The sequence below is a fragment of the Pleurodeles waltl genome, chromosome 3_1 (assembly GCF_031143425.1).
Source record: "Pleurodeles waltl isolate 20211129_DDA chromosome 3_1, aPleWal1.hap1.20221129, whole genome shotgun sequence".
NCBI classification, from domain to species: domain Eukaryota; kingdom Metazoa; phylum Chordata; class Amphibia; order Caudata; family Salamandridae; genus Pleurodeles; species Pleurodeles waltl.
The window spans coordinates 733181493-733206159 of NC_090440.1; the positions used below are offsets into that span (position 1 = coordinate 733181493).

General features: G+C 42.2%; 1 protein-coding gene across 5 annotated transcripts in view; it reads right to left on the bottom strand.

Annotated features, from left to right (window-relative positions):
* Positions 1–3756: 3756 nt before the first annotated feature.
* IMMP1L (inner mitochondrial membrane peptidase subunit 1) overlaps positions 3757–24667 on the bottom strand; it is a 272369-nt gene continuing 251458 nt past the window's right edge. For 3 of the 5 annotated variants that reach the window (XM_069223480.1, XM_069223481.1, XM_069223482.1), the window contains one exon: positions 3758–3919. In XM_069223480.1, coding sequence (XP_069079581.1) covers positions 3851–3919 — 69 coding nt within the window. In that variant the 3' untranslated portion in view covers positions 3758–3850. Of the gene's footprint in view, positions 3920–24667 lie in introns of all 5 variants that reach the window. The other 2 variants (XM_069223483.1, XM_069223484.1) reach the window with 1 other exon arrangement.

Consider the following 24667-nt stretch of genomic DNA (forward strand, 5'->3'; position numbering starts at 1 on the left):
GGAAGGCCTGCATGTCTGTACCTTCTTCATGCTCCGGGATTCCCAGTAGGCAAATGTTATCTCTTCGGCTCCTATCCTCTAGGTCTGTGAGTTTAATCCTAAGGTAAAGGAGGTCTTGGTCTCTGTATCGATAGGTGGTCATCTGCGTTTCTAATGAGCCCATGCGGTGTTCCAAGCCTGTTACCCTGGTTTGAAAACCTGCAATGTCTGATCTCATAGATTTGATTTCCAGGGTCAGTGAAGACAGAGAAGCGTCCATTCCCTCTATTCGGCGGCTGACAGCGGTGATCTCCTGTAGTATTTTTTCCATGGTTATGGATTGTTCCTTGTCAGACATTGCAGTGGATTGTGTTGGGGAGGGTGGTGAGTGAGGTCCTGTTATCGTAGATGTTGGGCGCCTGTGATGAAGAGCTTCGGAGAATAATAATTGTCGTGCCGACTTACCAGTGGGTTTCTGGTTTGTTTTGCTGCCGGGCATCGCCTCGTCCGTCTGCGTGTGTTGTCCAGCTGATTCCAGAGTTTTCCTCGGAGTCTGGCGAAAGCAGTGTTACGCAGTCAGCCGGATCTTGTCTTGTTCTGACTTTTGATATTCTCTCTTTTTTTTTTTCCCTTTTCTTTTTCCCCTCCTCTTCTTTTTTTGTTTTGTTTTGGGGGGATTTTAGGGTTTAGGCGGTAATTTATTTGATCCTTTTTCTGTTCCCGGATGTGTTGGGGGGGTGGGGAGGGGGGGGAATTTTTTGGTGTGTTTCTTCTTTCTTTCTTTCTTCTCCTCCTGTTTTGTTTTTCTTTCCTTTCCCCCCCCTTTCGCCTCCCCTCTGCTCCCCTTCTTTATTTAGCTTGGTTCTTAGCTCTCTTCTTCCCCTTTTCTGTTTGCTCTTTCTTCCTCCTTCCTTTTATTTTTCCCTTACTCCCCTTCTTCTCTTGTTTCCGTGTCTTTATTCCTTTCTATTGTTTACTGTCCTGGTTTGCCCCTCCTCGCCTCCTCACCTCGTTCCCCTCGCCGCTCCCCGGCATTGTCTTCTTTCCTCTCCCGGGCCAAATAGAGGATAAATGCTCACCGCCTCCCTTTGGAAATCGGATGCGAAGGACTGTGCCTGCGACTCCAGTCGCCGTAATGGTAGGGAGGCCGGCTCCTCTCTCGGTTCGAGAGCGCGGCTCCTCCCCCGCAGTTGGGCCTACCTCGATATTGTGCACCCTAGATCCCCTGGTGCTCCGGAGCGTGTCCCCACTCAAGATCGGAGGTCCTGGGCTTTGGGAGGCTCCTCAGGGTCTTCCGGACTGGGTTCCTCTGTCCTTAAGAGAGACGGTTTTCTGGTCGAGGAGACGCGGCTCTGCCCTCTCTGTATGCCATTTTTCCCCCTTTCCCTCCGAGGCGCGCTGTCGGCCGGTAGGGTCTCGGCGGCCAGTTGTTGAGGTTCGGACGGAAGCTCGAGGTTGTGGGAGGGTTTTGGCGTGCGTTAAGGCGATTTTTCGGCCTCCACAGGGCCCCCGCCGCCTCCTCAGGGACACCGCGGCGCGGAGCTCGGGACTTAGGCGGCCATCTTCTTTCGTGGCCCGGCCACGCCCCCCCAATGCTAACACTTCTAACAGCAGGGCAGTTTGCTTAGATATAACCCTATATATTGTGCCTGACAACCTATTGTCATTCTCGTTGTCAGGCTGCAGTACATAGTTGCCACTATTTAAATTAAAATCCCTCACAACAATACAACCTCTTTGTCTGCCATTAGGCCTCTATTTGGCGTTAAACCAGTAAATATATAGTCCATGTTGGCTATATTCGTGCAATCTGTACTAGCAAAATATTGTTATAAAAATCAACTAGCAAAACTGTACCAAACGCCCAAAGGTCAAAAGGAGACCTTGACTGTTACCCCAGCAAACAGCATACTCCTGCTTCGAAGAGAAAAAGAAACACAAATAAGCGGCGCTCCTCCTCCCACTTTGCTCTACCTCATGACGAAGGATTTGCAGGACCAAATGATAAGAAACCCTGAAATCACTTTATCCACAGTCCAAGGTTCATTGGGAAACACAATATTGAATACTTTTGCCGTATCCACTCTAGATTTTCAATTTTTCACACAATGCAGGGAATGTTTCATGAAATAATCAGTAAGCTATGAAGTCCATTTACTTATTTTCATACCCAATCTGAGGACTGACATATATGGGCACTGTCCTGGGTTGCAACAGAGGTGTGAGGAAACAGTATTAAAGCTAGGAAAACCTTGTCCACAAGTTAATCATTAACATCCAGGGACAATTTCAAATCGGTTCTGTATTGTTATTTCAACTCCGTTAGAGCAACTAATTAACCTAAGGGGGTGCAGATACCAAAACCTGGGTTTGTAAAAGTATGGGAACTGTAAAAGTTCAAGTGGCTGGAGAAAACCCAGCGTTCAGAACAGAAAAAAAGATCACCAAGGACTTGCTTCTGAAGTTCACAATTATGTGGTTTCTATCTTAGTATTAAAATGAATTCTCTTTTTAAGTGAGAACAGAGCCAACACAGTCTTATTCACGGAGTGTTAATTAAGCTTGGAACATTTCTCAGCAGCATAACATATTAAGATGATTGTGGGGAAAACGTATTGTGGGAAAAACCTATGAAGAAGAATGGGTCAAGATGGAGACATTAGGAGCATCTACGTTTTTGTGGGGAAATCAATTTGTTATTTGTTATGGGCTTTGAAGTAAAAACGGTCTCAACAGGGGGTTGAAAACTACATCCTTAAAGCTCTACTTGTCCAAACCCATATTATAAAACTTCTGCCAGTCACCAAGGCCATATGTGGTCCCCACATTAGATGGTGGCATCACAGCAGACTCATTCGGAACAAAAAATGTAGGAAGCACAAGGCATGTTTCAGTTGAGGACATCTACTCCTGAATGCGCATCAAGGCAGGCAAAGTAACTGTTTTTGAAATCATTAAACAAGCCTAAGAAAAAACTATTGTTACGGGTACATAACATGTTGCTGGGGAACCTCCTGGCCCAAAGGTATCACTGGCCCTCTGACACCCATAGTGGTAGAATAAACCTTTGCTCTCACCAGTAGAGGCCTGCTTCCTCAATCAGAGGAGTCCATGGAAGAAGCTCTCTGGCAGGCTGGGTGTGCATGAGTAATAATACGCTGTCCAATGTCAGCTACATCTTCCTACATTACACCATCAGCACTAGCAAGAAATTTGTCCAGAGTTTAATGTCTGTTTCTTACCGTGATTGACTGCAGGGGATCTGGTAGCTTTTCTCTTGCCCATAATGAAGAAACAAATGAGAAGGAAGGAAAAAACTCAGATGAAAAAGGGGATGGCCAGCCTCTTTTGGGCCTCGGATGGGCCTGCATTTGGCTGAGCATGTCGCACGGAAAGGGTTGAGAGGGCGTCTTATGTAGCAATGTAGCACCAAACATCTAGACCACCTCCACTCTCTTCTGGGCCTCAGGAACTTCTGAGAACTGTATCCGCCAGCAGAGCAACAGTGTTCACGCATCCCGCTCAGCAGGATCAAGGTACATCTTATATATCAAAGACACATCTTGGCCACCTCCTACTCGGTCTCCTGCGCCCAGGTCTCAGGGACTTCTGGTAGATGTAGTCCCCAGAAAAGCAACAGAGTTCAAGCATCCTAACTAGATTAAGCAAACCACCACCCATTTTCCAAAACATTTGCTTTAATTACGTGTTATGCACTTTGGTGGTTGTCATTAATGACAAAGAGGTGACACACCATTAGAAGATCTAGAACAAAAATAAGTGATACACACAATTTATTTTCGGTAATGGAAAACATACTTTATTGTAAGTTAATAAAATACTTGTAAATGAAAGAAAAATTGCCTATTACTCAATCATCTCGAAGTACACGGCCATTAGGACTTTCCTGTAAATAGCCAAAATCAGCCAGAGGCCAGATCTGCAAATATGAAACAAGAGAACAAAACAGCTCAGAAGTGAACCTGTTAAACATGATTTTATTAAAATAAAATTAATTGTGTTTTTATATGATCCTAATTTAAGGCAAAAATTATTTCCATACACTCCAGTTGACTGCATCGATCACAAACTTAATTTTACTATAGAATTTATCAGTTTTTTTTTTAGCGCACAGCAACTCAATGGGCATACTCACCATAAATAAATGACAGGAAACCCCCTCCAATCCCCTCCCCCCCACTGCTCTCGGGTCAATGCCCATCCTTCATATGCACTGAGAAGCAGGAGTGGCTCGCAGGGCTTTTTTGGGGGCCGGCAGCACAGGGGGTTGGGTGGGTGTGGGTTGAATTAATTTAAAAAAAGAAAATGTAAAAATCACTGACCTGCTTCTCCGCCACAGCTGCCGCACCACACTGTGTTGATGGGCTGGAGAGAGCCTACTGCGTATGTATGTTTGGTCGGCCCGAGACCGCCAGCCAAACATACATAAACACTGAGAGGGAGTGCTGTGCACTCCACCTCAGTTCTCGTCATTCCTAATGCCCCGCCTCTTTTACTACAAAACAATAATAAACTTAGTTTATTATCATTTTGAAGTAAAGGTTTGGGCAGCTTCTGCTGTTTGGTGGGGGGGGGGAAGAGGGGATACTCCACCATATGCGAGGTGCCGCACCTGCTGAGAAGCCTTTTGATTTCTTTGAAAGCACTTCAGGTTATTCAGTCACAGAGTTGCCTGTTTGGGTCCAACAGCCTTAGGGCCTGCAGTCTTATTAAACAAGTACTATCTCTGTTGTCAGTGTTGAGATATCAAAGGACTATGTCCCATTGTTCTGCAAAACAAGTAAATTTTTCCTTCAGTCAAACATAATTTTCTCCTTGACTATCAGCTGCCATAACCTCTGCAGCCACAGGTCTCTAGTGGGAGCGACAGTTTTGCTCCACAAGCCCAAGGTTGGTTAATTTGCCACTAAAAGTAGATGGCATATTCTCCTGCCTCGGATGGACATTAAGGTCAAATGCCCTCTGCTAATGAGCCCAGCATCACGGATGCTGTACAATCAGTTGTGTTCTCCCTTTCATTTTCTTTTATAATCGAGAGATCATGTGACTCTGGAGCAGGTCCATAGTATATGAAGAATAGTACCCCTCTCCCCACATATTTGCCTGCAGGGTGGGCAGTGTAATCTGGCAGGTTTATAGTGCCATCTATATACTATGCATACAGTTTTCTGGTCCCTGTGTATGACGTGCAAAATTTGTATTAAGAGTGTACATTGGCTGCGTTTCCAATCAATTTGTAACCCAAATGCTGTTTCCCAGTCGGTGTGTGATAGGAGTGTTTATGATCTGAGGAGCTAACTCTGAAGCAGTGATAGTAAGTGGTGTGATGTACACAGCCTTTGAGAAACTTCTCACAGCAGCTGCTGCTTTTATAGACCGACACAACACCCAGTGACACAGTGACATATTTCCTTTTTTGGAATCAGGAAAAGAAGACTTGAGATCCTTAAATGACCTCATAACACCATTGTGGGAAAAACTGCACAATCTGTAAAACATCCTCTTCGTCCACACCTGGAGATGCAACCCTTTGAGACCTGGAATAATATCTGTATTGCCAACCACTGGTGTCATTGTTGAAGGGTTTGTGGTAAAGCCCCTGTGCTTGATCAAATGGTCCAAAGTGTGCATTGTGACCCTAAGTATGGGCGATCTGTAGAGGATGAAGCACTGTTGGGGATTTCGCAGCCAGAGGTTTTCTGCCAGAGGGCAGATTGCAAAGCTGTAATTTATAGGGCATAAGACTCCCTGTGGCGGTCTCGCCCTACATATGCGCTTCAGTTGTGGGTTTCTCCCCTCCCAGCAAAACGATCACAGGTACCTGGCAGTTGGGCTAACTCTTGTATTGATAACGTGAGTGGAAGGATCACAAAATACATAGAAGATTTTAGGACGGATAGTCATTTTGAGGGATGCTATCCTGCTCACTCAAGAAAGAGCGTAAAAGCACCAGGCCATTGCAAGGCCTTGAGGAAGAGTTTAAATTTGTTCCTAGCACACACATAGTTGTCAGTGTTAGTAAAATCCCTAGGTAGGCGAGGCCCAAAGGAGTCTAGTCAAAGGGGGTCCACCCCGAAAAAAAAAACCTGGCTCACATATTTTATTAGGTTGATTTTGGGTCCCCCTAACTGTTGATAGTCTTCTAACCTTACGCACCCACTCTACCACACTGTCCAAAGAATGGGTCTGGTGATGCAATGAAAACAGTGATCCTAGTTGTACATGCTGCTGTTGAACACTTGAAAAAAACAGAGGAATGTGAAATTCAACAACTGGAATGAACGATCCTTGATTCCCAGCAAATTTTCAACGCTACACTTGCTACTGAGGATATCAATTAACTGAATACAGAATTTAACATTTCATCTGGCCAAACAGTCATAAAGCATACTTCCATGCTGCATAACCAGAAACTGGGGTCAATAAAACTGATGTCAATAAAAGACAAAAAAGGCGGTGACCTTTTCTGAATAATCTGTGACTCATCTGACCTTGAACGACATTGAGTACCATAACAGTGCAACTTAAATACCATGATCCTTTTTCAGAAATAGGCCACCATGGAGGGGTGGGGAATTCGCAGTGGGAAGCACAGATGAAGAAGCTGGTATGGAAGTCAATACCATTGGAGAGACAAACCAGGATGCAGCATTACAGTTGCTATCAGTTTGGAGTCTTGATTCATTTTCAACCTGACCACTTATGGTATCTCCTCTATAAAGGAAGCTACTCCATAAAAGCTTGTCTTTTGTGACCACTGAAAGTCCCAATCTTTTCGGTCCTAAAACTGAACTTGAAAAAGTTCTTGCAAAATAGTTCTGTAATACTTTTTGTGTATATTCCTTCGCAGGGCGCAAAAGATACTACAGGCCTAATTTAGCTTTTATTTCCAATTCTTCACCAGACCTTACATCACAAGAAATTGTGATGTTTGAAAACCCTCTGCTAAAAGAGTTCAAAACTTTTGGGTCTGCCAACCAGTATATTCTTCACAACACAAAAGCAAGCACTGCAAAGCCAACAGGACTCACCTATGATAGCTAATGGCTTTGGCAGTGTTTTGTAGCCATGTGGTACAGCAGCAGGTATGTGTTGCAGTGTGCCTCAACCTATTTAAGAAAGTGCTATGACACAGCCAGGGCTAATGCACTTTTTATTTTTAAGTGCATCAGCACTGGAAGCATCCTAGCCTTTTGTATTACAATTTATAGCCATGGTGCGCAGCTGCCACACTGCTGTAGAGCATGGCTACCAATCAAGGCCTAAGTTGGTAATGCCCATGCTATACAACAAGAACAAAAGGCATTGGCAGAGCCAATAGTTTCAAAGATGAGACATATTGACTTTGCCAATGCTTGTTAGGTCTCGACACTCCTGTGATTCTGAGCAAATCAGAAAATCTAATCTAACCATGCGTAAAGAAGAAAAGAAATGACATCTGGAAAAAAACACTATCACATAAAGAAAGTAACTGCGCTCATGTCTTAGTGAAAATACATCTCAAAGCAGATAACACCTGTTGTCACAATAAAAGCAGATTACATTTCTTGTAACAATAAACATCCATTTCAAATGGGAAAAGGGGTTCTTTGCAGTGTGAGTGGCATAGTAAAACAGCTACAAAGGGCAAGAGGTTCAACAAGGACGACAGAGAAGAAGAAAAAAAAAAGTACCACCTCAATCACAGTGCGACCAGTGGAAGGACAGCAATCAGCACTTGGTCCATGCTCCAGCCAAAAATAGAGTAAGTGAAGCCAGCATGCGTTGGCAAATTAGAAGTCCGCAAATAAGAGTGATAATGAAGCTAACAAACGTTAAGCAATCCCTTTGTTGTATATAGTATCCCTTCCATGTGAAAGTGCATGCATCACATGCATTGTCACAGGTGAGACCTAAAAAGGAACAAGCCCTTCATGTTCAAGGGTGGTGGAACTGTTATCTTTGAGACGGAGTTCTACAACAATGCGATTATTCATGTGACACACAAAAAAATTTACCCAGAGAGCCACTTACTTCCCTAAAAAATTATTATGTTGAGTATGATCAGGTTACAGCTAATCAAGGGTTGTTTAAGCAACAAGGCATTCCTATTCGTTAATGTGAAGTGCTGTAAATCATCTGTCATTTATACGTTTCCCCACGTGCATACAAATCTTAAAATGCTACCTGGCAGACGTACTGTTTCAGGTTACAGGTCTGTCCTTGAACCTCTCTGTGAAATTAGTGATTTCTTTATTAAAGCATTTGTTCATACAACCAAATGGTACTTGTGGACTGTAGTCATCTCTTTACTGTGATGGGAAACTTAAGTTCGATCTAGACCATAGGTACTCACAAAAATGTTCCCAGGGTCCAAAATATTTGCTCTGTGGTGTGACCGAGGGCCACACTGGTGCCGGTAGGGTGATGGCTAGGAAGCTTTGAGGGGGTTGATAAGGTGGGGAAGCGAAGCATGTACATATCGTGGCTGAATTGAATTGCACAATGTGGAATCAGAAAACCTAGGATCAATTCTGGCTTCCCCATTTGACCAAATTGTGTGAGCCTAAGCAATTGTTTTATTTCACTTTCCGAGGACCTTGAAGTACATGACTTCCCGATGTGCGCTGTACAAAACATTCTCCTATGTTTGATTTAATAAACTATAATGTTGTATTATGTATAATAGCAATCCCGGCCACCCAAAGGCTGCACATAATGACTCACTTGCCTCTTAAATTCAGTATTGACATTGCTGTCAGGGTGACTAGGGAAGCATAAATGTTTCTAAATTCATGTTTGAAAAATATCACTTAAAAATAATACGTCTCAATGCACTGATCTAATCTGATTTACTGAAATGAAACAGTCCTGCATGTTAATAAAATAAATTTTTTGAATTTTGAAGAGACTTTGTCATATTTTTACACATTTGCTGCAAGATGTCTCTATAAATCAAGGTGTTCCTAAAGTTAAGCTGCGGAAAGCATCCTAGTTACTTCCTTTCTTTAACAGTAATTAACATTTAAATAAGTCTTTCCCAGTTTATAAAACATATGTTAATGTTAGTGCTGATTTGAGTAAACAGCAGCCCAGTGTTGCTACTGAACTGGGGGCCACACATAAGAATCAGGAGGGCCACATGTGACCCCCGGGCCGCACTTTGAGTATCACTGTTCTAGACTCTTGACTTCATATACTCTCAGTTATAGAAGTCACAACCATATTGCTGTTTTTGCACTCTTTTGCATTTTGCTTAGTTTTAGTATTTCTGACTTCAACAACTGCCATTTGGTTTAAGGGGTTTACATAATTTTAGGACCCATATTTTATGTATTCTGCATTTCCATGATAAATTGTCACTTTGTCTGAATTATAATTAAACTGTTGTTTGATCCTGAAGGGCTTTGTAGTGTCTAGTGCACTACATGGGGGGGGGGGTCTACTGCTGTGAGTTCGCTAATCGTTAGTTGGAACTCAGGCACCCATTTCTTCTTTTTGGAGTTGGCCTGCTCGAGCCGTCAATTTTTCCTTGGTTGCGCTCTAGTTGTCAGCTGTTGCCCTGGCATATTTAAACCTGGCTGCAGTGTGGACGTGCAGCCATGGAGTTCACAGCTACAGGTTATAACAATATCATATTTTTGTATTTGCACATCCCTGTAATTGCCATTTGTTTTTAGGGATTCACATCATCTTACAACCCATATTTTATGTATTATATTTTCCTATGATCAATTGTCACTTTGTTTGAATCTGAATTTAACTGTTGTTTGAAATTGAGGGGCTTTGTAGTATCTAGTGCACTATGCAAAGGGGGGGGGGAGGGGTTTCCTGCTACAAGTTCGCCAAACTGTTTGGTTGGAATCCTGTCTGCACCGGCCATGACCAGGGCCAGCCACTATAGAGTAAATATAGTTATTCTTCCAGAAACTCAGAGGGCTTCAGTCGGTGAGTTACTAACTGGATATCCAGTCTCATTAACTTAAAATCTTCAGGACCTTTAAAAACAGACTCAGTTTTGGTTAATTCCCTAGGACCTACCACATCATCTTATCTTAGTGATGCATATTACAGTGTGATGAACACTCCTAGTTTTTCCTCCAGCACTAACATTCTAATTATTAAAATGGAACTCTCAGACCAACCTCTAATCTGTATCCTCACTTAACGGCACCCTGACTATATGCCTTCATTCCCGCAATAATTCTAGGAATTAATTTCCTCTATTTTATTAGATTACGAGAAAATACTGGTTTTAGGTGCCTTTAATTATTGGGTCAATGATGACAGCAACTGCGAGAAGATCTTGTGACTTTACAGGTTTTCTCAATAATCTCAATCTGAACAACATTTGTTTGCTCCTACTCACAATAAGGGCCAATATCTAGACCAAGTTTGGCCAATTAATATACAACTGACTTACTTAACTGTATCTCCCTGTGTTTGATCAGATCATTTTTTAAAAATCAAATTCACTCTCAATGGGTTACATCATCAACCGAGTAAAAGAGGGCTGATAAAACCATCATGCTATTGGTCCCATGTGGACATGGAACATTTCTGCGACTTCCTTGTAGCCTCCATGCCGATCCTGAACCAAGATGTTTACTCTATGGAAAAGCAAATGGCTCTCTGATTACTTAAGGCCAGTAATACTCATGCATCCTTATCTATATCCAAAGTGGTTAGACACCATGATTCCACTAGGTGTATATCAGAGGAATTGAAGTTAGCCAAGTTGCAATTACGTAAAGTACAGTGGAAATGGCAGAAAGACTATTCTCCAGAAAAAAAAGCAATTTTTAAAACATACCTTAAGGTCTATAAAGTTTGTTAAGACATTAAAAGTCCTAATTTTTTTAATATAATCTAATAAAATAGTATAATTCAAGAATAAATCAAAGGAACAAGTTACTTACCTTCAGTAATACCTTTTCAAGTGGATACAGTAGCTACCAGTAGATTTCTCACCTTATGAATTCCCTCAATGCAGCAGCATTCAACGGAAATTTCTTTCCAGCTCTGTACGTCGTCAATGACGTCACAATAGCACGGCTCCACATACGATTCCGTCTGACATCATCGGAGTCATGGAGCCATAAGAAGTCCTCGCCAGCATGCTGATCTCAGTTTCACCCACTTTTTTACTGTGCCTTCAAGGCGAACGGGTAAATACCATCATCAGAAGCACAACATGTGCGAACTCAACACATAAAAATCTTTTGTATACATATTCATATTTACACATCATTATATAAACATTCCTTTCAAGTACCTACATATAGCTATCTATCTATATGCATATATATATATATATATATATATATATATATGTCTCAATATATATCTGTATGTCTCAATATATATCTACATATATATATATATATATGCACATTAAAAGTAAACTCAGACTTTGTTTGCGATGAGACAAGTAGGGGAAGAAAGACAGTTAAAACATGGCAATAATGTACAGGATCTACAGGATAAACTAAAAAAGTTTGAAAAATTAAATAGAACTGGAATATCAAAATGGTAGGAAGCCATTTCAGTCCAAAATTATGTGGACAATGGGATGGTCCCAAGAGGCCTGAGAATCCATATTATGCCCTCATATGAAACACTGAATCAGCAAATGCTGGAAGAATGGGCTGAAAATCTAGCCTTAAGTTCTAAGAGAACGTTGGATACCTTGATCAAGTATGCGTGGATGGATAGGGAGAGACTATTGGTGGACATTGAATCTATAAAAAATTAATTGAAGGAGAGACCAGAACAATAGACAATTGAAAAATATAATACAGAGATGGCAAAGAGATTAATTAAACATGAAGATGATATAAAGATGAGAAAACAATTTAAATGTCAAAGGAGCTGTGATGATTATGCCAGAGGAAGAACCCTAACATATAATCGTAAATATGATACAGAGATTGGAAAATAATCCTGAGCAAACAAGTGGAAGAATGCCTATGGAGGACAAAGACAATAGCACGGGTAATGAAACAGAAACTTCTGTGACCTCGGATGCTACATCAGGTAGTGACAAAAGTAAAAAATCAACCACTTTTTTAAATCAATACAGACTGTTGAGAAAAAAACAAAAGGTTTCATGTGAGTTTACCTACAAGGAAGAAGGGCATGGGGTCGACCTTACGAAGCAGAGGAAAAGAACAAGGAGGAGCAAACAGAGGAGACTGAGAGTTCGACAAACAAAGTGGAAACAATGGAATAAAATCAGTAGGGCACGTGGGAAGCTCAAGCAGAACCATTTGGAGGAGAAATAATGGAGTGTGAGGCGGTAAACAAAACAATTACTAATCTCTTGAATAGAGATCTGACTGACTCAGAGAAACAGGTTTTATGTCTGGGACTATCCTTCTATCCTCTCAGGAGATTCGATTATGTTAAAACCAGGGTTGACCTTTTTACATATATAAGAAAATGGAGACTAAGTGGTATTGTTTGAAAAACATTTTGAGCGACAAATCAAATAAAACACTGACCGACCAAGTGTCGGAGACATTGGTAATAGGGGTTATGGACTTATGGCATTGCATGTGTTAGAAAGTTAGATGGAAGAAACTAGTAATATCTTAGGTGACATTTGGGAGTTCTTGGACTCTTTGGGTATTACTCATGATGATGCTTTCCCTAGCAGTTTCAAACCACCTTCTACCTTTTGTACAAATATGCCAGACGATATTAATGATACATTTCAGGAACCCATGATTCAGGATCTCAAAAAATTGAGGAAAAGATCGTACAAACAAGATCATACCAACTTGACCCCAGTACAGCTGAAAGCCATTGCATCTTTAGCTCAAGACGAGAGGATTATCATTCATCCTTCTAACAACGGGGGATATTGTTGTGCTCAATGGAGAGATGTATATCAAAGAGGCATCAAGACAATTAAGTGATAATATGTTTTATCAAAAAGTGAGTAGATCTAACTATGCAGATAGCATTGTCTCTTTTAAGGACAAACTGACAATGTGGAAAGATAAAGGGATAATAAGTTGAGAAGAGTATTGTTTAAAAAAAAAAAAAAAAAAAGAATATCCCAAGTTACCGGTTCTATACCTGCTCCCCAAGGTTCATAAGGACCCTAGGAATCCCTGGGAAGACCTATAGTATCTTCTAGAGACAGTGCCACAGAAACTGTATCCAAATATATGTTTGAGATACTGAGAGATTTTGTACAAAATTTACCATCATACGTAAAAGACACTAAATATGTTTGGGAGAAAATCAATGGGATTCCATAGGAACCAACATTTTGTCTCATGACTTTAGATGTCCGCTCTCTATACACTATTATAGACCACAAACTAGGGATAGCAGCTTGTAAGTATTTTTTAAAAGCAAAACCCATTAGATTCCTAGACCATACAGACATGATAATTGAGATGATAAGACACTGTTTGCGAATGATTATCTTTCTTTTCAATGGAGAACTTTACCGACAGATTCTACCCCGATGGGCACTTGTTTTGCCCCCAGTTTTTCAAATCTTTTTCTGGGCTGGTGGGAGGAACAGGTGTTCAATGACGTGACCCTCACAGAATACATGGAACAGGTGGTTTTATGGCTCTGGTACATTAATGACCTGTTTATTATTTGGAATGGTTCAGAGAACAGTGCAAGCGAATTTGTTGCCTGTTTGAATAGGAATTCTCGGAATTTAGTTTTCACACATACTTTGAGTAAAACTAACATTGAATACTTTGTTGTCCTGGTTGAGGTCATAGCAGGTGAGATCCATACTCGCCTCTTCAGGAAACCCATAGCGGGGAACAGTGTTTTACACGCAATAAGTGGCCACCCTGAAAATTTGAAGTGGAGTATCCCGTATAGGGGAACTCCTCAGGCCTAAAAGGAACTGTAGTACTGATGCAGCCAAAAGGGAGGAGCAAAAGATCATGCTAGCTAGGTTCAGGGAACGTAGCTACCCTTTATGGGTTCTTAACAAGGCCGTGAAATGTGTTTCTCCAATTAGAAGGGAAACCATACTGTTTGAGAACAAAACAGCTACCCCTGACTCCACTAAGAGAGTCATTCTGACATTTAATGGGAATGCAAGTGAGATTAGGCGGACATTCACCAGACACTGGGAAGTTCTTAGGAGTGACCCTGTTATTGGGTGGGAGGTTGGTGAAATTGGGTGGGAGGTAGGTGAAAGACCTTTGATCACATTTAGGAAGGCCACATCATTGAGAGGCTCCCTAATACGTAATGACATCACATTAACTAAGGCTATCAGTGAACATGAATTGAAGGGCTTCTTTCTTTGCAGACATTGTAAAGCTTGCAAAAACAGCTCGAATGTTAAGGAGCACAAGGTGATAGGTGATAGGAAACGGGAGATCAAACAACTTCCCACATGTTGTTCTCAATTTGTGATATACATTCTCACTCAATCAATCAATCAATCATAACATTTGTAAAGTGCACTATGTACCCGTCAGGGTTTCGAGGCGCTGGTGGGGGGGGGAGGAGGGGGGTGAGCTGTTAGCGATCGAAGAGCCAGGTCTTGAGGAGTCTCCTGAAGGCGAGGAGGTCCTGGGTCTGGCGCAGTGAGGTGGGGAGAGAGTTCCAGGTCTTGGCGGCGAGGAAGGAGAAGGATCTGCCGCCGGCGGTCTTGCGCTGGATCCTGGGGACGATGGCGAGGGCGAGATTGGCAGAGCGGAGTTGACGAGTGGGGGCGTAAAAGTTGAGTCTGGAGTTGAGGTAGGTAGGTCCGGTGTTGTGTAGAGCCTTGTGAGCGTGGGTGAGGAGTTTAAAGGTGATCCTCTTGTCCACGGGGAGCCAGTGGAGGTCCTTCAGGTGAGGTTAGATGTGACATCGGCGGGGTATGTCAAGGATCAGGCGGGCGGATGCATTTTGGATACGCTGGAGTCGTTTGATGTCTTTTGTTGGGATGCCTGTGTAGAGTGCGTTGACATAGTCAAGTCACCTGTCCTTGTTCCTTAAGATATGTAGGCAGCACAATTTGTACAGTAAGAAAAAGAGTCCAACAGCATTTAAGAAACATCGACCATGGAGATATAAAATATCCGGTGGCCAGACATTTTCAAGAGAAACATGGCATCGACTGTGATCAATTATCTTTTTTCGCTGTGGAACAAATCACACAATCTGAAAGGTGGAAATCGGACACTACGGTTAAGACACAGGGAGTCAGAACTGATTATTGATCTTGAGACCTTACGTCCTAGGGGTCTGAACTTGGACGAAGAATTAAGTGTCCATTTACAGTGAGAATAGCATGTACCATCTCTAAGAATAGTATCTTATGATGACAATATGACCAGTATATGTGGGCATCCTGTCCATAATAGTTGGGTTCTCTGGGCACCTTCTTCTGTTTTGTTCATATGGTATGTTGCACTGATTGTCAGAATTTTGTCTTATACAAATCACAATTTTGTCTTATACAATGTTGGGTTATACTCTATTTGCCTATTTTTTTTTTTTTCTACATCATTTATCTCGTGCTACATTATACAATTAATAATACAAGAGTAGTTTATTACTACCGAATTATGTCACAATAGATAGCTATATTTTCTCCCCCTTAGTATGTATAGGGAAAAATGAGTTTGATGGCAGTTATTTATATATTGTGTTTTTATTTGTCTTCTCTCTGTACAGGAGGAAAGGAAGGGGTCCTTGGATACATTCGGTTTCCCCTAACCTTTCTTCTTCTTCTTCTTTCAGTATCCAGTACTTTTTATCAGATAAGCACTTGCTAGTTTTATAATTTATAGTTTTTGTATGGTTGAATTAGGGGAGAAGGGAATTATCCGATTTGAGTGTATATATTTTATATAATTTTAATTTGGCCATTTGGGCTTGATTGATAAACGTAACCCCGATTAATATAATGCTTCATTGGAGTTTGAGGAATTTGCAGTGAAGATGATTCACAATGCATAGCAGTGTTTTGATACGATAATAATTATAAGACTTCAATTATATTCATGATTGACCGCCTTGCCATTTGTATGTTTAAATTGGACAATATGTTGTTTATTTTTTGATATACCATATATATGGGGTTCAAATGTATGTATAGACGGGTGCAGATTTTAATAACAAAATATGAATGAATTTGATAAAGGCTACCACTCTATATATTATCTGCTACTTACATTTGTATTTTACAAATCCAATATGGCGACAATTTACACTTTTAGTTATTGGTCCTCTTTTTAGGTTTATCACAAATATATGTCACAGAGAATATGGTGCACAGGTCATGTGATCAGCCGAAACACGTCAGTTTGAAGTAAACCGCTATCACTTTCCACGTGAGTGAGTGTTTTCTCTCTGGATATATATATATATATATATATTTTTGTATATACACACACACACATATATACAATTGGAATGTGAGAAATTCACAGGTTGCTACTGTATCCATCAGAAAAAGCGTGATCAAAGATAGGTAACATGTTCTTCTGATGGATACAACTACTTGTGGATCCCTCACCTTATGAAAATAATCCCAAAGCACTCCTGCACTCAGAGGTGGATGCCTGACTGGTCAAGTGAAGATGTTCTGCTAAACAGAATGGGCAAAATGACCATCCCTCCTCACTTCTGAGTCTAAACAACAATGTTTCGCGAAAGTGTGGAGGGAAGCCCAAGTTGCTGCTTTACAAATGTCAGCAACATGCACACCTCTAGCTAAAGCCAAAGTAGCAGGCTTAGCTCTGGTGAATGAGCCCTAATGCCCTCAGGAGGATCCTTCTTTGCCAGCGAATAACATATCTTTATGCAGAGAAATACCCACCTTGATAGAGCCCTCTTGTGGACGGCTTTGCCCTTCATAGTGGCCTCTGCTCCATCTCCCTCACAGGGCAGACCTCCTCTCGCAGTCGCAGGGGCAGGTTCTACACCCCTACCTCCAGAGCCTACTTCTACATGCCTGAGATTGATCGGGGCAATCTGAGTTCTTTTTCTCTTCCTCCAGAAGGGGTGGATGTTATTGCACCAAATAGTCTGGAACCGTCAAATGGAAGGTCCATCAGAGTAGATTTCACATCAGAGGAAAATCCAGATCCTCTGAGCCAAGCATGCCTCTTGGTTGCAACAGATGTTCTTATGGCTCTAGCAACAGAGTCCGCAGTATCCAGACCTGATTGAATCACCTATTTCGCCGCCACCTGACTGTCTTGTAACAGTTCCACAAAGTGACCCTGTGCATATTGCGGCAATTTACAGATGACTTTCTTTGCTGTGTCCATTAATGCATAGATGTACCTCCTTAGTACACAAGCTGCATTAAGCGATTTCAAAGAGAAGAGAAGGTCTTCTTTGCTGATTGTTCCAAATGCTTTGATTCCCTATCAGCAGGAGCTGTAGGGAATGACCCTGGAGCAGACTCTGATGAACAAGAAGCTTGCACCACCAAGCTTTCAGGTGTTGGATGCCGAGTCAAAGTGGGTCACCTGGTGCAACTGTACCTCATGGCTATGGATTTTGAAGCTGACGGAGTAGTGACAGTCTTCTTCCATATTTCTAATATGTGTTCTGACAACGACTCATTAAATGGAAGAAGGGGCTCTGATGCTGAGGCTGTAGAATGAAGCACCTCTGTCAAAATATTTGCTTTTAATTCTAAAGCAGGCAGAGGCAAGTTCAAAAGTTCTGCTGCCTTCCTAATCACCTCATGGTAAGACATCACTTCCGAAGAAAGTACACCTCCAGGAGATAACTCCAGCTCAGAGGATGATTCAAGACCATTTGCTACATCAAGTCCTAGGTATTCTTCGGAAGGTACAGGTATTTCTCATTCCTCCAGCTGTTGCTGTTCCTCCAAATACTGCTGTTCTTCAAGCTATCTTAAGTCTTCCCTTCTAGATTTCAGCCTGGATTCTAGGCGCGGCATCAATAAAGAGTTTGCTGACGTCAATGACATCCATAATGGCAAAGGTGAAGCTGGAGGTGGTGCCAGATCCATGCTCCACACCAGAGTAGATTGAGCCAGTGCCGGTCGAGGTTTATCCGACACCGGTATAGGCGCCGTCATCTTCGGCGCTGAGCCAGTCCATTCGTATGGAGTAGATGGTAGAAAAGGCATGAATGGAGCCTGCCTGTACGGCGCTGGTATCCCAAGTGTAAAAGCTGAAGGACTCGTGGGGCCAGCAGGCGCACCAGAGGGGACCATTGCTTTATTAAACATGCTGAACATAGCATTTAGGACATAGATGGGTCCATTCCTGGAGTCAGGAAGGCAGGATACTCTTGTTCCCTTTGCAGAGGTTGGGCTTGATCTGACGCCTGATCCTCCAGCCCCTTGCGCGGATGCAGGAGAAAACTGAGCCACTGGACTCGCACAACACAAACTAACAAAGGGTTGGAACAATGGTCGGGTGGTTCTGCTGGACAATAGTGCAGCTGAGCTGTCTACTCTCAATTGCTGGGCTGTTGGGCCACCCAAGGTACCAGCCTACCGGATGGATAAACTAGTACTAAAGCCAGGGGGTTACCTTGGGGCACTATACGGCCCTTTCAGATGCTTGAAATTCAGAGGTCCGACAGCGATAGTGGTATACATTTGGCACACAGTGACATGAATCCTGAGTTGGAAATGGAAGATTACACAGGCCAAACCTCACTGGGACGCAACCACACTGAGAAAGGTGAGGGGCCACCTGGGCTTTGATAAGTGGGATCTGATTGGCACCTCTAAAGTGGGGGATCTATGGCAGCGGGTGACGTAGTCCCCCTTTGCACACTTACAGCAAGAATAGCAGATAACACCTACTGAGATATTTCACTACCTGCAAGTCAGACATGCACTTTGGGTGGCACTACCAAAGGCCACAGCACTGCCGGAGTCCTCACAGTTGGAGGACAGACTGCTTGACAAATACATGCCACAAAAGGCCATATTGACATACAAAAAGAATACTGCACAACACACCTTACGTGCTGACCCAATTGTGCGAGTGTTGATCCCTTAGTCTGGAGGGCCTCGGGATGATAATTGGCAGGAGGCTACAGCCTACCCCAAAGAGGTAGCCATACATTCAGGTTTCCGCCTAATACAGTTAAAAATCTCCACCGTACATGTTATTACCCAACCACCAAAAATGGGCAAAGCAAAAAGCGCCAGTTGTGGCCAAGAGGATACCTTCTACCACACGATTTGGGAGTGTTACCAAATACGAAGCTTCTGTTAAGTGATAATTGAGTGTCTGAACAATGTGTTCGGGACAGCCCTTACCAGAGAGCAAAATGGTGACTTCAACGTACAGCAGGAAACAGATTTAATCCATATGAAACTTATCTGTTTAACTCTGGGGTTGATCTTTGCTAAACCAAACATCGCCAATCCGTGGGGATCAGAACAAATTACCCATCAGCCTAGGGAACTAAACTCTGTTTTCTCAGTCATACCTAGAACTGCACTGTTCTACTTGATTCTTCTTTATCCCAAGGATGTGTACATAGATTTTTTAAGGATGCAGTTTTTATCACCCGTCACAAGACAGCTGGCAAAGACTGTTTACTGTTTAAAAATTATCGTCCCTTTCTCTTCCAACTTTTTTGGCTAAATTGCTAGATGTCAATGTAGCACAGTGTTTCTACTCTCATCTGGAGGAGTCACAGCTCCTAAGTCTGTGTCAAGCTGGTTTTCAACTTGCATATTCCACTGAGGCAGTTATCATGTCAGTGGGAGATGATGTGCGGCTGGAATGTGATGAAGGTTCCACATTGGTTCTTCTAGCTTTGTTAGCAGCTTTTGACACAGTCGACAATAATATATTAATACACTGTGTCTAAGCCGCTGTGCTTTGCAGCTCAGTTTTGAATTGGCTAAAATATTTTCTAGAGAACCAGACACAGTCAGTCTGGTTTTCACCGTCTAGGGCACCATATCTACAACTGGATTCTGAGTTACCACAATGCTCCTCTCTATCCCCACATCTCTAAGTCCTCTACATCAGTCTTCTCAACCAAACATTAAGCAATAAGAACTGCAAAATCTACAACTATGCCGGTGATTTGCAGCTACTTTTCAGGATAAATGGCTCTTCTGCCTCACAGGACAATTTCCAAATTAGGATGCATTTCATCCGAGAGTGGATGAATAGTAATTATCTCAAACTCAATGCAGGTAAAACAGGGATCCTCATCATTAGCAGTAAATTTGATTTTTGGAATGACTCCTTGAGGCCTATTGACATCTCCTAAGAAATAGACCAAAAGCCTGAGAGTCCTTATTGATAATGAGTTATCCTTAAGACCCCAGCTAGGAGCTGTAATTTTGTCCTGTTTCCTAAATCTTCGAAGGATTAAAAAAATACCAGATTCCTTACTCTTGAAGGCCTGACCCAAGTGGTCATGTCCTTGGTTATCTCCCGTCTTAATTATGCCACTACACTTTATACCGTCTTAGCAAAATCTTTATTTACTAGACTCCAGATTGTTCAGAACCAAGCTGCACGTCTTATTTATAAACAGCCTAGAAATTGTCACATCACTCCACTTTTGAAAGACCTTCATTGGCTCCCTCTGAAGCAAGGATTATCTTTAAAATACGTTGCACCATGGTCAGTGCTTCTATACTTATGAAATACACCCGCTCTGGACTCTTAGTTTTCCTCTCAGAATCTTCTGTCCATCCCCAAGTATCAAAAGAATAGGGTGGGTGACATTTGAGTGTCTGTGCAAGCTCCGTGGATCTGGAATTCTTTTCCACCCACAATACGGATGTCCCAGGATTATTCGAAGTAGGCACTAAAGACCTGGCTATTTCAGGAAATTTAGCGCTAGTGTAATCTCTTGACGGAATCCTCTGATTGTGTTCCTGTTCTGTACCTTAGCGCCAAAAAACCTTGTGGTGTGCGTGCGCTTCACAAGTTTACATAACAAAACATAATATAACACATAACAAGTAAACCCTTTAATTCCAAGCTTCCATTGCTGGCAGCGATACACATAGTGCTTTTATAATCCGGACCGGCAACAGGGTAGACTTGGAATCTTTCTTCACTTGTTTTTACCTACTTATTACCCTCTGCTGCTATCAATTACATTGATCTCATTCTTAAAGTGTCCCAGGGTAAGTTATCATATGCTATAAAAACTCTAGAAAACAATTCACGGCTGAGCCCTCAAGGATAATCTACTTTATACGCAGTTTTTGGAAGTACGATTTAACGTTAGGTTACAACACTACTATTTTACAGAGACTGACATTCCAGGGAACAAACCAGTCAATAGGAGATACCCAAAAACGTGTGATTTGACACACTATAAAAAGAGACTGGTATTGCTTCAGAGTCACCTTTCAAACCAAAAAATGTTGCAGTTTTAAAAGACCGCTTTATCAGTGTCTCCACATTTAGGCCCTGATTCCAACTCTGGCGGGCGGCAGTCGCCGCCCGCCAGGCGGGAACCGCCAATCAGCCGCCACACGGTCAAAAGACCGCTGGTGGCATTCCGACCTTCCCGCAGGGCCAGCAGGCGCTAACCATGTTAGCGCCCGCCGGCCCAGCAGGAAGGGGGCCTGCAACACTGAAGCCGGCTCCGAATGGAGCCGGCGGTGTTGCAGGTGTGCGACGGGTGCAGTTGCACCCGTCGCGCTTTTCACTGTCTGCTATGCAGACAGTGAAAAGCAGGCTGGGGCCCTGTTAGGGGGCCCCTGCACTGCCCATGCCAGTGGCATGGACAGTGCAGGGGCCCCCAGGGGCCCCAGGACACCCGTTCCGCCAGCCTCTTCCTGGCAGTGAAAACCGCCAGAAACAGGCTGGCGGGAAGGGGGTCAGAGTCCCCAAGGCAGCGCTGCCCTGGCGGATTCGCCCAGCCGGGGTTAAACCGTCAGGAAACCGCCGGCTCCGGTTTTCTGACCGCGGCTTTACCGCCGCGGTCAGAATGGGCATGGAAGCACCGCCAGCCTGTTGGCGGTGCTTCCGTCATTCGAATGACCCCCTTAATCTCGTCTCCAACGAAATGGTCAAACACATGAAAAACCTATGTTTATATTAAAAAAGAAGTGTAACCTAACAGACCATCTTGTGCACACCTACAGATTCCGAGCTCAGTTTCTGGAGGTCTTTCCACAGTAAAGGCCACTATAAATGTGCATCCCAGCATCACACTTGTCTGCTTCCTGTTGTTCCCCCTGTCAAAATCCAAATGTACACCCTGCGAGGCGAGTCACCTAGACAGCCACCCGATTGTGATGTAGTGCTGGTTGCTGAAGGCTTCTGCTACCTTGGGCTCAGTATTACAATGAACCTGGTAATATTGTTTTTTTAAAATACTGGTGCCGCTTCTGGATAGATTAAAACAAGGCATCCAACAGTCTTCCCACAGTAAAGGCCACTATAAATTTGGCAAAGTCTGCAAATTAACTTATGACAAATACTAACTTTGAATCATGGCCGGTTAACTTTCTAGCTTGATTTTCATTCAATATGCCATGTATTCAACATCATCTACTGCATATGGTGCCCCTTCTGACTTATATGTGCTGGGTAAACTATTCAAAAGGCACGTTTACGCACCTCACATCAAACCTGCATTAGCTGCACGACTGCAAATGGTCTTTTTTTTAACATAACACACTACGTGCATGGTGGCCAAAGAAAATAGTACCTATCGATTGACAGGCTGGATTTCCTTTCATATGAACTGAACAGTATGGAAGAACAGAGTAGCACGATTTCAAGCAACAGCATAGATGCAAGCTATTTTTTACTTATTACTGAATCACCCTTAATGCTATTCTTGTTGCTATTCTTATGGTTCTAGTTATCACATTTTTGTTCTCATTGATGTGCAACTGATTGCTTGATTCCATTTCCTTTTTAATAAGGTAATTTGTTTCTTCTTTGTATATTCTCATTACTATAATTATTGTCTTATCTTATCTATCTCCGAATAATATCTGGTTGTACCATAGCCTCAACCGGTGCTGCATTACCTACTATAGTCTTTTTTGCATTTCATAACTCAAGACTATGCAATCCACATTTTTATGTACGTTTACATTGAATTGGTACTTGCATTTTGTAATGTTTTATGAACTGATTTAAAGGTAAGCCTTCCAACTTCGAATCTTTAATTCACTCCTTCCCTTTATTCTAGACATGTTCCTTTAGCACGCAGCCATTTTCTGGTACTACGTACCAGACCCTTCCTATTTTGATTTGTCTTTCATAATGTTTAGCTTATAGGAGGGCTGCTCCAGACTCTACATCTCTCAAAGGATATATATTTATTTTCTTTTTTCCCTGTTTTTTCTAATTTCATTGTGCAACATGGACCGGGAGAAATTAGCAGCAGATTTGTTTAGCAATTTGGAACGGACAGGATCTGTACCAAAATCCTTAATAACGGGCACTCAGCATGCCAAAATGGGTTTACGAGACAAATTTATCAGACTGGAAAAATTAAAGAAACAGGAGGTTTCCAAGTGGTGGGATGGAGCCACTTTAAAACAATATGTTAAATGGAAAAGGATACCTAGAGGACTAAGATCGCACATCTTTCCCACCTTTGATGATCTAGATCCAGATTTACTGGATAGTTGGGAGCAGGAATTAGTTTTGAGTTCTTTTAGACTAATGGATATACTAATAGAAAATTCGGAGAGAAAGGTGAATCGCTTAGTGGTACAAATATCTGAACTAGAGACAGAGATTAAAGACATGAACTTAGAAGAACCAACTGCAAAGAACTATAAAATTTTGAATGAGATTATGGAGCAGTATCAAAATGACGTCACACAAAGGAAAACACGTAAGCTCAGACGTGACGAATTGGACTATAAGAACAGCAGAATTTTCACATTCTCGCGTAAATATGACCACTTGATCAAAAGGGTGGAACATACCCAGAATCAGGATGTGGGTTCCTCGTCCTCACTGACTAGTGTCTCCACTAATAACAGTGATATAAGTGCAGTTTCGAACATTTCTGGACAGGACGTTACAATAGAACAAGGTGCTCCCTCTTTTTTTAGCAGAGGTTCAGAGAATAAGACAGGGGCAATGGGAGACAAGTCGACGCAAGGTAGACCCAGGAAAACAAGATGCGGTAGGAGAGGAGGTAAACACAGAGGCAAGGAAGGGAATGGAAACCAGATCATGGAACAAGAAAAAATAGATCTATCTAATAGTAGTTCCATTAATGTGATTAATCTTTCTGATCTGGAACTCACAAATCATGACTTGACACTACTCAGTAGAGGTCTTGGATTCTGTCCTGGAGTTTTTGGAGACTTTCAGAGGACTAAAATTGACTTTTTTAAGTTCATTAGACGCTTGAAACTCAAGAAATATTTTGCCAATTGTAGTGAGAATAGGGACAATAGCATCCTCTCTGACAGTCATAATGATAATCAATCGTTGTCCATTAAGGATATTCAGGATATGACCACCTTACTGTCCATCACAGACTGTGAACAAGATCCTACTACTATTTCACACATTCTATTGGATCTTGACATCCCAGCAGATACACTTTATAGTGGTCTAAAGATAAAATCGAAGTGGACACCAACTCTGATAAGTGGTAATTGTATAGACACTTTTTTCAAATTAGTCTGGCGGGACTTAAACAGATTAGAATTAACCAAGAGTACCCAACTACACACGTGGCACCAGAATCTTAGCCATGAGGAGAGGATCAATCTGAGGAAACTATGCACTAGGACGGACAT